This window comes from Equus quagga, chromosome 18 (genome assembly GCF_021613505.1).
Source record: "Equus quagga isolate Etosha38 chromosome 18, UCLA_HA_Equagga_1.0, whole genome shotgun sequence".
In the NCBI taxonomy this organism is placed as follows: domain Eukaryota; kingdom Metazoa; phylum Chordata; class Mammalia; order Perissodactyla; family Equidae; genus Equus; species Equus quagga.
In genome coordinates this window covers 1,607,579-1,623,148 of record NC_060284.1, presented here as the reverse complement: position 1 = coordinate 1,623,148, position 15,570 = coordinate 1,607,579, and the positions used below count along the sequence as shown (strand labels likewise).

At 46.3% G+C, this 15,570-nt stretch overlaps 1 protein-coding gene across 3 annotated transcripts in view; it reads right to left on the bottom strand.

The window, feature by feature from the left end:
* The window catches only part of PATJ (PATJ crumbs cell polarity complex component), a 305,804-nt gene that overhangs the window by 84,661 nt on the left and 205,573 nt on the right, over window positions 1–15,570 (bottom strand). For all 3 annotated transcript variants that reach the window (XM_046645368.1, XM_046645370.1, XM_046645369.1), the window contains exon 30: window positions 13,429–13,501. In XM_046645368.1, coding sequence (XP_046501324.1) covers window positions 13,429–13,501 — 73 coding nt within the window. The remainder of the gene's footprint in view (window positions 1–13,428; window positions 13,502–15,570) is intronic.

The following is a 15,570-nucleotide window of genomic DNA, read 5'->3' as shown; positions in this document are numbered from 1 at the left end:
TCCTGCATTTTCCAGTTTTATGATCTTTCACTGAGCAGATTAAGGTCTCATTATAACCCTGGGATAAATAATTCCTGCCCTACTTTTTACCTAAGGTTATTTTGGGGATAACATTGAATAAGATCACAAACTAAATACCATTTTAGAAAAAATTTAGATATTAAAGACATTAAGCTAATGAGATAACAGACAAGACTTTGTTTTGCAAATTGCAAAGCTTTGTGCAAACAGTTTTTTTAAAGTTCCTTTTAAAAGGCTTCACAAACAGTCTTAACAGGCTCACACCTTGGCTTCTGAAATAGATTCCAGACACCTCCCTGCCTCCAGTCTCTCACAACTGGAACCCATGCCCCACAAACCATCACCAGACCAGTTGTCTAAAAACAAGTTGTTCTCCCTTTAAAAATATTTTAGAGAAATCTAATGCTTACTGGAGTTATTATAAACTCCTTGCTGTGCATCTGGGGACCACTGAGACGTGGACCACAGCCAACCATAATGAATAGTGCAAAGAGCTCTGGAGCATGTGTGGACACAGGCCTGGTCTTAGCTCTGAAAACAGGTAATCCTGGAGAAGCAATCTAACAGCTCTTTAGAGTACTGCTTCTCACAGGCAGCACCTCGTGTTTACATGTATCCATCTAGCTATGGGGACATTTATTGAGTACTGAGGATAAAAAGATGAATAAACAGATCTATAATTCACAGCCCACAGTCCCTTCAGTTTTGTGACTCTACTGTTCCCACTGCTGCCCCACAAACCCAACCCTTATCGCTGCTCCGGAACTCACACCGATGCACCTGGTACACCTTCTCCTAGTCGCGCCAAGCTCAGCAGCCAACTGCCTTCTCATCGTTAAAGGTTCACACTGAGGGCCAGGATTCTAAGAAACCTTCCCTAATCCCTGAATGAGATGGCTGTCCCTCCACTTTCGAACTTCTATAACATTTTGGTTTGTCTCTCTATTACACTTCTATTTGGTATGATTTTCCAGATACAAACTCTATTATCCTCACTGATGCTAGGGAGTTAGAGCAACTTCTAGAGGCTTAGAGCTGACTGTTTCCAATTATCTTGACATAAACTAAGGTAAAAGAGTCAAGGCCTGGGGCTGGCCCCGGGGCCGAGTGGTTAAGTTCCAGCGCTCTGCTTCGGTGGCCCGGGATTTTGCTGGTTCAGATCCTGGGCATGGACATGGCACCGCTCATCAGGCCATGCTGAGGCAGCGTCCCACACGCCACAACTAGAAGGATCCACAACTAAAAATATACAACTATGTATGGGGGGTTTTGGGGAGAAAAAGGAAAAATAAAATCTTTAAGAGTGAAAGCCAGACAGATCACACGCTGTCCCTGACATGGTGCATCCAGCAACAATCCCAGGACGTGCAGCATCTTATAACAGAAACAGTCAGATGATGACTAGTGATGACAAACTGTTATTAGTACGTTATAACAAGATAACACTCACAAATATGTTAGGTTGAGTCATGAAATTTTTACCTACAAAAACAGCAATTTCATATGGTTCAATCTAATATTTTGCTAATTTGGGTATCATCTCTCTCCCTCCCTCCTGCCCACCAGGGCAGGTATCTCTGTACATTCTGCTCTCCACTGCACCTCCAGGGCCTGGACGACCATGGCATCTCGCATGGACCTGCTGGAGCACTGAATGAGCTCACTGAGCCCCAGCTGTCTGCTTCACACTCACCACGGGCTCTGTTTGTTTCCTCACAACATCCTGACGATTGTCACTCTTCAGATGAGGAAACGGAGGCTTGGTGAGGTCAAGAAACTTGTCCCGCACCACACTCTCAACCAACACTTCACGCTGGGCCACTTAGTCATGCTATAAAAGTTGTTCAAATTCGGGCTATCTTTCCTCAGTTGACTAGACCACGCGCAGAATCTACTGGAGGTGGTTAGGGACACTGCGGACCACCACAAAGCGAGGGGGGGGGGGGGGCAGAGGGAGAAGGAGCCACCAGGCCCTGGGTCCAGTGGGGGATTTCATTCCTGGTGAGGCGCAGGATGAAGCAGCATCTGAAACTCACCCTGCTACTTCGGGCCCCCGCCTGAGGGGCCCTCCCTTGGCCTCACATTGGCGGCCCCGTGGCTGGTGCAGCTTTCTGGGGACGGGCGATGGCGGGCGGCTTGTGCTGCAGCCTCCCGGTGAGCCCCACAAGTACGGGAGGGTTCTCGCCCTTTGACCGTTTCCTCTGTGGGTGAAGTGGGGCCCTACTTACACAAACCCCTGTCGCTTCAAAAGACTTTCCCTAACTATCTGAGGACAGAGAGCCAAAAAGAACAAATTAATAGTATTTTCAAACAACGGAGTTTGAGTTTGAAACTCGTTGATGTCACTCACTCTCCTGCAGTGCAAACATGCAGCTCGTGTTGCGGGAAGGGGGCGGGGGGGCCTTGAACATCGTCCTCAGGAGCAGTGGGCGTATCGGGTAGTCCCACAGCTCCCGAGCCCAGGGTCTCAGGCCCCGTGCAGGGTTTGTCCAAGAGTGGCCATCACTATTCCCACTCTGCTGAGACGTCCTTTCCCTCCAGCCTGAAAGAAGCTTGTGTCTAGGACATGGAGTCTAAGCCAAAGCCAATCGACGTTTTCTAAAAGTTGAAAGAAGATAAACGGGTTCTTTCTCAAACTCCCTGAAGTAGAATGAAGAATTCTGTGCTGTCATAAAGTCAGGGTGACGCTCCTGAATTAGGTGATTAATTCTCCGATATCTGCAAGACATTTTGAAACATGGGGAAAACCCACATTTCTCTCTAGAACCTGTAGTCCAGCCGTGGACACGTGAGGATGCACACAGAAAGGGAGATCAGGAGAGCGGCACGGGGTCAGCCCCAGGCCTACGAGAGACCAGTGAGCGGTCTCTGAAAGCTAGTGAACGTCTCCAGTCCTCAATTTCCTCATTTGCAGAAAAAAAATATGGCCACCTACACTACAAGGATAGGAAGCGAATGCCGAACGCAGCACAGGGTGGGGACGCAGCAAAAGATCAGTGAATTCTAAGACAATTGCAGACGTCAGGATGTGTACGTAGGGAGAGATCTCTAAACTGCTCTCTCCTAAAGCTCCTTCCCCGGGGACGTCAAGTGTCCTTACTACGAATCAGTGGAATACTTGAACCTCTCTTTCTGTGCTGCTAGGACGAGCTCAGCACAGCCCCAGGCTCACAGAAACCCAGTACTTAATGAGATTTAAGAGAGGGATGCCTTCTTCGTCCCAGACAGCAGGACGCGAGTGTGAAGGAAGGAGACCGCGCTGCTCTTGGAGTGAGCGGGTCATTCGCTGTGCGGGACAGCTTCCCTGCCTCAGAGGCTGAGACCCCGGAGAAGCAGACACAACAGCTGGCCCTTCCAAGGTGGAACGAGATAGAAATACATGTCCCTAAAGAGAACACTGGACGAGAAATGCCCAGGATTCCCACCAGGATGGAGCTTCCACTTTCGGGCAACGGTTTAACACTGACTTCGAGGCTGCTGTCTTCCTCACCCAACAGGCTCGGGGCGTTCCGACCCCACAGGACATCACAGGGAAGATGGGGAAGTCGTCCTTCACCCACACCGCCCCCAGCGGCACAGACACTCGGTCACAGCCGCCTCTTCACGGCTGCAGTGCAGTTTCCTCCCCAGAAGCCTCCCCTGTTCTCTTCCTTCCACAAGAAGCTCATTTTATCTCCCAGGGACCTGCCCCTGTAGCTGGAGACCTGCCTCAGAGAAGCTGACTCCTACTCTCTGTTCCAAGATCAGGCCTGACTGCCTTGAGGTTGATCCCATCCTTTTTGCCAATGATTTTGTCAGGGATGGGTATGTAACCCGCTCTGGTCAATGAGGCACAAAGAGGTTTGCTGAAGACTTCTGGAAAAGTCCTTCTTTGATCTTAAAAGAACCACAAGAAGTCCCCATAGCTCCCAAATTAACAAGAAAGCATGAAGCTCAAATTGCAACGGGCAGCCATCCCACAGCCATGAGGAAACCAGCCTTAGGATGAAGCTGATATGGGAATGACAGAGTGAAGAACTGGTTCTCTGATGGCAAAACCAGGTGGCTGGATCAACCAGAGCTGGAGCCCCGCCTGAGGCCCAGAGGTCCCCTGAAGAGAGCTAATCCAGTTACTCTCTGTTTCAGCTGTGTGAGTTAGCCACTGTGCTCCCTCCAGCCAGAACTTCCAAGACCCTTGTTTATCTCCGCACAAGACTAAACTGCTCAAGATAAGAGACGGTCTTTATCTTGTTTCTGAAACTCAAGTACCCAGCACCCTGCCTGGCACATGGAAAACACTCGACAAACACTGGTAGAACCAAGGAATGAACTGAGTACTCGTTTTCATGATGATTTTTTTCTGCAGAATCCTAAAAATATTTATTTAATATAAATGAGACATCTGGTAATAATAAGCCCCATTAAAATCCCAAAACACACTGGGCATCTCCTCAGTTGAATTATGATGTATTAAATGTTACAGTTAATTAACCAGAAGTTTCTTTACTTTCTGCGGGTACACAGGGCAGAACAAGGACGATAAATGGAGTATCTACATGTATTGATCAGGACTTTTAAGACACCGCTATCCTGGGATTACTACAAATTCGGGTGAGATTGTTTACAGAGAAAACAGTTTTGATTTTGGGACATTCAACCTCACTTACAACTTAAGAGGTGGAAGTTAAAGCAAAGACAGAACATTTGTTCATCTATCAAACAGACGAGAGAACAGAAAGAACACCCAGATTTCACAACGTCGTAGGGAACGGGAATTCTCACACACCATCGAAAGAATGGAAACTAGGACAATCTTTTCAGAACAAACATACTCAATATATATAGAGAGAGATACATATATACAGGGAAAACATCTGTAAGCATAAAGAACAAATTTTAAAATTCCTTACTTCTGGTGATGAGAACTAGGGACTGGGAAATTTCTGCACTAGTTATTTCTGTACTGTTTGATTACGGGGAATTACCCTGTATTATTCCATATTTACAAAAAAATAGAGGAGAGCTATGAGAAATATCTAAAAGAAAGAAAGTAACATGAACTTTAGAACTAGTCAGATCTGGGTCCAAATCTCAAATTTGTCACTTAGAATTGTGTGATTTTCAGCAAGTGACTTTCTAAATCTGAGTGCTTGTTTTAAAGTACAGATATAAACACCAGATTAAAAACTCCGCCCCATCAGGCTGCCTTGAGGATCAAGGCACTAGCACATAAAACGTCCATGAGTGCAGGACGGGGGGCGTTAATTTCCGTGTCTGGCTTCTTGCTGAGACACGTGCCTTATCCGCGCCACGTTCCACGTCGTCTTCACAACATCCCTGTATGAGTGTGCACCACCGGGATCCCAGTTCATGGGTAAGGAAGATGATCCGGCTTAAACAACTTGCTAAAGAACTCCTGGCCAGTGAGAGAGGCCCCAGGATTCAAAGCCTTCCTCTCAGTGAACTTCGGGTAATCAAGAATGCCAAGTTAAGAAACAAAGCTTGAAAATATGTAGATTTTCAGCATTTTAGGGGATGGGTGAGTTCTAGAGACAGGAAAATTCTGAAGAAACTTTCAAAAACCAATACTTAGTCCTGGAAAGCCTTAATGTCCCAATTACTCAGTGCGCCTGGTTCTGTATGCTGCGGGGCCCGAGGAGTCCCGGGGAAGGCTGTCCAGCTGGAGGTCTGACAGTCTGTTTGTGACTGCAGCACATCTGACGGCAGAGCAAACCAGCAGGCAGCTCCTTGAGAAGCTCTGCAAGTGGTCGCCTCCTCTGGCCCCAGATGAGAGGAGATTTCTGAGGCCGCACCTGAGGGTTACTGTGGATATTCACCGAGAACAGGACTGCCTCTGACCTTGTTATGAATCCTGTCAATCTGCTGTTTCTTTCTCCAACTTGAGGGGTGACTCATCTCAAGATCTGTGAGCTTGTTTTGTGGAAGAAAGCAAATGCCTTCGGGGAGGCTGCGATTGCCAGATGGCTGGTCCCCCAGGTGCTTACTGAGGGACTCCTTAGTTTCTGTGAAGCCCCTCCTGCCGAGCCCCTCAGCTCTATAAAGCCCCCTGCCTTTTGCTCTGGGGAAGGGGGATTTGCGTGAGCCCATGCTCCGGCCTCCTTGGCTTGGCCAGCTCGAACGGGGCCTTTCTCCATCTCCGAGCACCCATCTCGGGATTGGGCTGCTGCACATCAGGCACACAACCTTGAGATTGAGGGTTTGGTGTCGTTTTCACCAGTACGGTGGTCAGCTGATGCCATCTCATTATGCACATGTCTCCTTGGGGAAGGGGAAGTGTTGTCTAAATAAATCAGAGGAACCTTTTACATTTCTCAGCAATGTGAGCACAGAAGATGAGATTTTCAGGTCTTTATAAAATGAACACTAAAGTGGGGGAGAAAACAGCTGTTGGATGTTTCAACTTAGAAAAATCTAAGAAAACATGGGCAAGGGAGTCAACGCTGCAAATGCTTTACGTAGCCTTCAGGACTTGAATAAATACAGAAAAGGATACCCTTTCATCCCCACGCACCATGTCTCCTGTGCCGCTTTCTCCATAAGTCCCGTCCTTCTCTGCTGGAAGACATCTCCTCTCCCTCTAGACTCACCCAACACTTCACCTGAACTTCTCACATCGCTTTTCCTCGTCTCGTCTGCACGGAACTGGTCCCCTTGAGAAGACTCTCTTGCCTCATTCTCATCCTTCGTCTGACTCGTTACATTCATCCCAGGTCTGTCTTGTTTCAGAGTCAGTGCTCTTTCTAACTGTACCATGAGCACCTTCTAAAGCTTTCCTTCTGTGTTTAGTTACTGGTTTAGTTTGAGATGGTTCACAGAGGAGGGTCTCACTGCAGAGGAGAGTCAGGTAAGAAGGAAGTTGGAACTGTGAGAAGTTAGCAATAAAACACTCACTTTCCTGGGGGGCAAAGGTTAGAAGGGTTTTCCTGCTCAAATGAGGCACACAACACAACAATGGGTTCTGTCTGGAGAACAGAAGGGCTCATATGTGTTAAGTAGCCTTCAAAGTACCCCACTGACCAGGAGCCTAGAAAACAGGCAGCAATCAGAGACGGGAAGGGAAAACAGGTCAGAAAGCATGGTTTCCAAAGCACAGTTGGATCCCGGTGGTGTGACGACCATCTGGCTCCTGGACGGTGGCCCACGGACACCCAAGATGAGTCAGCTAATCCGATGGCCAGGTGCTCCCTTCCTCTCCTGCTCATTTTCAAGCCACCTGTCCAAAGCTGCCTGCTCAGCCCAGGCTGCTCAAGGAGAAGGGCCCTTCCCCACGGAGACCACACAGTGAATTGCGCTTTAGAGATGAGCATCAGGAAGAGGCAAGGCTCGTGACTGTACGTTTAGCACAGCGTTTACCAAAAGAGAGAAAAAAAAAGACTGATAAGACATGCTGTTCCACCCCAGAGAAGTCTCTTCTAAAGCTTTAGGAAGTTCTAAACTCCCTCCTGGGCTCCTCCAAAATCTACACAAGCGATGACAGGTCTTATTTTGTTTCTATACTACTTTATTTTCTCATGCCCACTATGTGTCTCTAGTTTCCCCCAACTAGACAGTGAGCATCCTGAGAGCAGGAATGTGGATTTGATCTGAGAGGAGGCTGTCAGTCAAAACTAAGTCAGTCAAGGCTGGCAATGAGGATTGGAGAACCACCCCTTCTGTTCTGCCCTCCTCATTTGACACGACAAAAGTGTCTATTTGCATGTACAACTGTTTTACGTTTAACTGACTTAAGATTTTCCTAAGCAATTAAAAAACAACCCAGCAACTATACCTTCCTGATATAATTGAAAGGTCCTCTTTAAAAATAAACCTGATGTTTGTTTAAATTTTATCATCCCACGTTTCCCAAATCCAATGCCCTCTTCAAAAAACCACAAAATGGTTTATCGCCTCATTGCAGCCTAAACTCACAAATACTTGTTTCTGCAAAGTCATGTTTCCCAGATGTGATAAACTGAATTTCTTTCTTCTACCCCCAGTCACGAGCATCCCTTCCAGGCTGCTCAGAATCCCAGAGAGGCTGTGCGCAGTTAAGATAAAACGGAAAGGATGCTGCTGGGAGTTTCTGGGTAATGAGCCTCTTCCTTCTTTACGAGGCCTGCTCCGCCTCACTCAGTATTCAGAAAAGCACGACTTCCGAGGAAAAAGGGAAAATGAAGGCTCTTGCTTCTATAAAGGCATTCTAAAAGCCCCAGCTGCCTTGTTGGAAAGGGAGTAAGTATCTTGCAGCCAAGTACACGGGAGCCCTCAGTCCCTCCGACGAGACGACAGTGGCTTCCTAACTGGCTTTCCCTCTTCAAGACATTCCTGATGTTGCTATTAGACTCATCTCCCTGCAGAGAGCCCTGATCAGACCCTTTCACTGTTCAAGATGCCCTCACCGGCTCCAAGGCCTAACGCACGAAATTCAAGCCTTCTGAGATTTAAGCTCAAGCCGCTCTCATTCGACCTCAACTAATTTCCCAGCCCCATCTCCCGCCTCTCCCTTTCACACACCCCTACGCTCTTCTCCCCATCCTACACCCTGCTTTTGCTTACCTTGGTGTTTTTGTCTGTACTGTTCCTACATTCCTATCTGACCATATTCTCATTGCAAAATCCAATCTATCCATCAGAAACATCTGTTCTCCTGCCAGCAAATATTATTCACCTTCTCTGAACTCCTCCGGAAGCTTTACCTCTTGGGGCACCTTGTTTTAGTAACATTCACGTCTTATTTTCCCTCTCAGGCTCCAGTTCTTTGAGGGCAGACACTATGCACAGTTAATCTTTACATGCTTTACAAAGTAGATATTTGGTAAACAGCAGCAGAATGAACTGAATCAATAAGAAGTAAGTATTCAACACTGAAATGAAAAATCAAGGATACAGTGGAAAAGCCAAAACATGGTTCCTGTCATTCACTTATTCCACAAACATTTATTAAGCAAGTACCATGGATCAGGCACTGAGGAGTCAGTGGTCAAGGAGACAATAAGCAGGGCTGGTCCCATGGCCTAGTGGTTGAGTTCAGTGTGCTCTGCTTCGGTGGCCTGGGTTTGGTTCCTGGGCACAGACCTATGCCACTTGTCGGTGGCCATGCTGTGGTGGAGATGCACACACAAAATAGAGGAAGATTGGCACAGGTGTTAGCTCAGGGTGAATCTTTCTCAGCAAAAAAAGGGAGATTGGCAACAGATGTTAGCTCAAGGAGAGTCTTCCACAGCAAAACAAAAAAAAAGAAAAAAAAAAAAGAAGACGACAATAAGCTCGGCCTCACAGAAGCTTACAGCTCAGTGTGGTGCCTATAGTCCTACATTCTCAAAACACTGAGATAACGAGGAAGGGAGAGGGCTGTAATAAAACAAGTATAATGACAACTAAAACAAACGCTCACTCTGTGCCAAGAATAATGCTAAACATTTTATAAACATCATTCAACTCCTCCACGATCCACGGAATTAATTATCACCATCAAACCCCTTTTAAACGTGAGGAAATGGAAGCTTGCAGAGCTGAAGTGGCCCACGGTCATGCTGCTGGTCAACGGCAGCAGAGATCAGGACTCGGCTCTGTCCCACTTCCAAGCCTGTGTGCTTAATCGCTGCGCCACGCAGCTGCAGCAAGAATCACCAAGAGGACAGCAGTAGGAACGCTAACAGTCCCTCACATATGCACACAGCCGCACGGATTACAAATACTCTCACCTGCCTTTAGCACTTGCTCCTCATAACTTCCTGTTGACACAGGCAGGGGAGGCCGTTAACCCGACTTTACAGAAAATGGCAGACTGAGGGGTTAACTGCCTTTGCCAAGGTCAGATGCCCAAAAGCAACTGGGGAGACTACAGCAGGAACCCACACCTTCAGCCTTCTTGTTGAGTGTTCCATCAGCACTCTCCTTCACTCTCCTAACACACAACCGCACGGAGTAGTCCCTTGGTGTTTAGAACAGCGCCTGACACACAAAAAGGGGCCCATGAAGGAATGAATACGAATCCCATTAGTCTATAATACCAGTGCTATCCAACGTGCCGAGTTATTATTCTCAGGTCCATCTAATAATGATACGGTGATACTTCACCTATTCGGTTATGATTTAAATGGCTTAGCTCTCTTAGCAATATGTCAGATAGGAGCTATGCTTACATACTTACTAGAAACAGCCGAGAGGGAAAAGGCATGGCGGAGGGGTCACACAGGCAAATGGGAAGGGACAAGGAGGTGCACAGTGAGCAGAGTGCACGCTCCATTCCCCACAGCCACAGGAGGGCATTACTCCTAACGTGGTGGCAGCTATTGGAGGCCAACAGTCCAGAGAGAAATGAAAAAACTCTCTTTATAATTCAATTCATACACATTAATTACAATATGGTAAAATTTATTTCTTACAGGTGACTGAATGATTACAAACATTTCTGTGGTTAGCACAATTAAAAAATGAAAGTAGTAGCTAATACCAATAATATACTTAAAAATTGAGTTAAATACACTTCAATGTTGGAATAAATAGAATAGTTTACATTTATTGATCATGTCTTTGCAGCATGAGCTGCACTGAATGCTGTGCCTACATCACTCCCTTCACTCTTCACAAGGCTGGGAAGGTTTGGCGGTGGAAACCCCGAGGGACAGATGAGGAAGCTGATGGTGAATAACACCCCTGCCTCTGGGCAAAGGGAGATGCTATTTAGCCTCTCTGGACCCCGTCTCTTCTGTACGGTGGAAACAATAACACAGTCTCAGAGGTCTGGATGTAAGTGGGACACAGGACGACATATTGAAAGCATCTAAGATGCTTTCACACAGTGGACACTGGGGTCAATCATCTCCCTAAAATTCAGTTCCAAGGGGATGATATTCTGATGGGAACACTCATAACTAACAGTTCAAGAGAAAACATTATTTAAAAATATGACTCCCCCTATTCCCCTCTCACCCCCAAAAAAGATTTATGACATTTTGTAAACACAGCAGAATCAGGAACGAAGTACTGACCTACACGGAGCAGCTGCCGTGTGCCAGCACGAGATCTGTCCTATTCGAGCTTCACAACGCTCGAGGTGGAGACTCGTTCTCTCCCTACAGATAAGTGCAGGGAGGACACAAGGGGTGGTCGTGACCACCCAAGGCCGTGCGTCTACAGCATGGCTGTGCTGGGTCTGAGCTGCGTGTAGCGTGGCTCTGGGGCCCCTCCTTCCCACCACCGTGCTAACTGCCCACCCTAAATCTTAATTACAAGGAGAACACCGGTGCTGGCAAAGCTGTGGCTAAATGGCTATTAGTGGGAAGTCAATATCTATCACTACCATCTTTTCAGATAGTAATTGGTCAAAGGGATTAAAATCTTGAACGTATATAGCCTTTGACTCGGCAATTGTACACTGGGGGGATCTTTTCTACAGAAGTAAGAGCACTAGTACCTAATGATTGACACATGTGGCACACACGCACATGGATGCTTATTTTGGCATTTCTTTTACTGGCAAAGCATTGGAAGATCATCTGAATATCTGTCAATTGGAAAAAAATTATAATAGAGCATATTAAAATGTGATCATTATATTAAACGAAAAGAGCAAGGTTTTTGCTTTTAGTGTACAGAATCTGTTCCAGAAGGATATATAACATGCACCTCAAACTCTGCTGAAGAACAGCTATTCTACAACAGACTGTGTAAATGCCACCACTGTCCACCTAGTTGGTCAAAGCCAAAATTCTGGGTTTATCCACGATTCTCTAGTTCCCTCAGCTCCTCCATTTAGTCAGTCACGTCTGAGTCAACGTGCCAAACACCGAGAATCAGCTCACTTTCCTTTGCTTCTGACACCGGCCCCCAGTCCTCGTCTAAATGCACTCGGGTCTCACCTGGGCTTCTGCCTGTGGCATGTGGCTCTCACCTTCCTGCAGTCCATTCTCTGTCCATCAAGTCACCTCACTCCCCTGTTAAAACCTTCTGGTGGTTTCTACTGCACGGTGAATAGAACCCAAGCTTCTTACTCTGACACACAAAACCCCGGCCCCCGCATCTCACAGGTCACTACTCTCCAGGCTCCCAACTCGCTCTGGCACCTGCCTGAAAGGCCCCAGCTCATCCTCCCTTGAGAGCTCTCTCGTCCCCTCTACAGAGAAGGCTATCCCCCCTTATTTCTGCCTGTCTGGCTCCTTCTCACCATCTTGCTCTCGTTTAAATTTCACCTTGTCCAAGAGGCCTTCTGCACGACTCATCGGGGGGTCACCTTCCGCACGGCCCATCAGGGAGCCACCTATTTGAATTCTCTGCAAGGCACAATACTACTGGCAATTATCCTGATTTACTTATTTCTTAGTTAACTTCCTCACTAGGATGTGAGCTGCACCACGGCAGGAGCCTCTTCTGTTTATTCACACCTCTATCTCTAGTACCCAACACAGCACCTGACACGTGATACACGCTCACTGAACACTTGTTGAACGAAAAGAACGTGTCTTATACGATCAGGTTTATACTAAAAGAGACACTATTCACGTATAGCCATTTACTTTCGTTGTAGAAGCAAAGGAAAAAGCGTGGAAAGATACTAAACAGTGAATAGTAACTTCCTTGTTGAGGTGGGGAAGCAAAAGTCAACCTTCTCTTCTAAGAAGACTGCATTGTTTCATTAGTTACAGTAAGTGTGATAAATAAGAAATGTGAAGAGAATTTGATCTTCCTCAGCACGAGAGGCACACTGATTACGCAACTAGTCAGCTATCTTTCTATCTTTCTAATGTCTGTCTGTGCAACTCTAGGAGCAGACAGATATGAGAGCAATCCTGTTGACTAGTAATTTCTCCAGTAGTAGATGAAAGTAATTATTTAAAGGTACCTCTGATCATAGGCATTAAAGTGTTTTGCAACCATAAAGAAAGATACGATTCATTCACGTTTTTAAAAAAGAGAATTTTTGGGGGCCAGCTCTGTGGCCGAGTGGTTAAGTTCGCGTGCTCTGCTTCGGCGGCCCAGGGTCTCGTCGGTTTGAACCCTGGGCGCGGACATGGCACTGCTCATTGAGCCATGCTAAGGCAGCATGCCACAACTAGAAGGACGCACAACTAAAAATATACAACTATGCACTGGGGCACTTTGGGAAGAAAAAAAAAAAAAGAGAGAATTTTCTAATAAATTCTGAAATGACCAACTAGGACAAATTATCTATCTAGAAGAAACCTCGAGGAACTTTGAGGAAGGTAATACCCATTTGGTTAAGCTCTAATATGTTTGTGTAACATTATTTAATATCACTTTATAATCATCTCTCAAATACTTTCTATTTTAATTAGGGAAGTTTCCTAGTTAATAAATTCTATGAGTTTGGAATACCAGATACTGAAAATCAAACATGTTAGATTTGGGAAAAGCGATTATGACAAATCCATGTAAGTCACTCAAGCTAATTAGGAGCCACCTTACCTCAAGAGAAGATGGAGGACTTGACGGTAACGGAAAAGGAGCGACCGCCATCTGATTGACCGCATCTTCATTTCTGTGGATGTTAAAGTAGGCAGAATCAGTACATAGTAAATGCTAACGTCCTGGCTCAAATCATTTCCTCAGTTCTCAGTTGAAAAGGCACACAAAGCACCTCAGAATAAAAAGTATATATAAACATATACTGGTTTCAAGCAGGCAAAGCCATTAGGCACAAAAAGAGATGCACTGCTCAAGGGATCCTGAGAGACAACTATTAGTGACAAAGAATGATGAGGCGAGGAGTCAGCCAAGTCCTGCTTAGCAACTCAGGAGCTGCGGAGCACAATTCTGAAAGGGCACCAACGCTTTCAGCACTGGGGAGTACACATTTTTCAAATGGGTGGATGGAAACTCTAGGCCCCATTAACATCTAGAGCATTTTGTTCTTCAAACTGGAAAGGGTCCCAGCCCCATCTGGCTTCTAACTTTGTTCTGCCAGATGAAGAATGATGCGCTGTGTACAGCAGGCCCCGCGTGGGTGGACACTGTGAGGAGGAGTGATGGATGGCGACAGCAGAGATCCAGACAGTGCTTTGTTGGTTAGGCTAATTCTCCTCCTCATCCAAATTGGAGCAGAGAAGGTGGGAGCTGATCCCTCATCACACAGTGACAGGCACAGAACGGCTCCCAGAACACCAGCTCCGACTATGTGGGCCTATTTCCACTACATCACTAGCAAGTGGTAGGCAGGGGTTCTGTGCGAGGTCCATCCTTGACTTTCTATCATTCATGATGCACGACCAATATAATTATCTCAAGATTTATGCGAAGTTTGAGTCAGGTTTCATAATATAACCCAAGGAGGAAGCTCACAAAAATGCGTCTTACTGGTATGCAAAGATCTAAGACTGTTCACTGATCTCTCTCCAAATGACCAGTGCATGTGGGACTGCCACTACCTGACGTGGGAGGGCACTCGAAATCCAGCTACATTTTATTTTTTACTTCTCACCAACTGGAAAAGATCCATTGGTCCTTGTCATTCCTGCTCTGGTGCTTTAATCATATCACTGCCTCTACTTGAAATGCCTTTCTTTATTAAATTTATAACTCACCCATCCTTCTCCAGTGTGAGTTCAACAACCTCAGCTAGGTGAATTAATCCCTTAAGTTCAAAGACTATCTACATCTTGATGTGTTCCAAATTCAGTTAGCCTGGATCTTTTCCTGAGCTTAGGATCTGCGTGTCCAGCTCCTGATTTACGTCTCCACTAGATGCCTCCAAGCATCTCAAAGAGAACAGAGCTCTGTGTCCCACTCAGTCTCCAGCAGGTTCCATAATCAACCCTCCTCACCTGAGTGAATGCCAACACTCTCCCCTCAGTTGTTCAGTCAGGAACCTGGGAGTCATTCTTAAAACCTCTCACCCTCAACTGTATATCCAACCCATCCAGAAGTCCTGTTGATTCTACCTTCAAAACGTATCCAGAATCTTTCCACTTCTTTCTACCCTATCCTAGAGCCATCATTATGTCTCACCTGAGTTAACAGAAGAGCATCCTATTTGGTTTCTACTTACACTCATCCTTCTCTCTCCAACCCATTCTTCACTCAGCAGAGTTACTATGGTCTAACACATAAATCTGATTCTCTTTCTATCCTCTGCTTAAAATCCTCCTATAGCTTCTTATTGCACTTAGGATCAGGTCCAGAATTGTTGGGGAGGCTATAAGGCCTGAGCTCCTGTCCCTCGCCCCTCATGTCGTCTCTTCTCCTCGCTCACCTTGCTCCAGTTTCCGCTACCCAGGCTTTCTTTCCACTCCTCAGCTGAGCCGAGCTCCATCCACTCAGAGCCTCTCTCAACCTATTCTCCTCCGCTCTGCATGCCTGTTGCCCAAATCCTTTGTCTGATTTATTCCTATTTCTTCTTCACAGCTCACCCTAAATGTCATTTCCTGAAACAAGCCTTCCAGGACCTCCACTATGTGCTCGTAGCACCCTATACAACAATCACAGTTCTGCTGCGCTCACAATTTACCTGATTTGTAGGAACATTTGCTCAAATCTGTCTTCCTCCAGATGGCGAGCACTCCAGGGATGGCACTCACGTCCTTCCTACTCTCTATGACATCATCTAGGGCA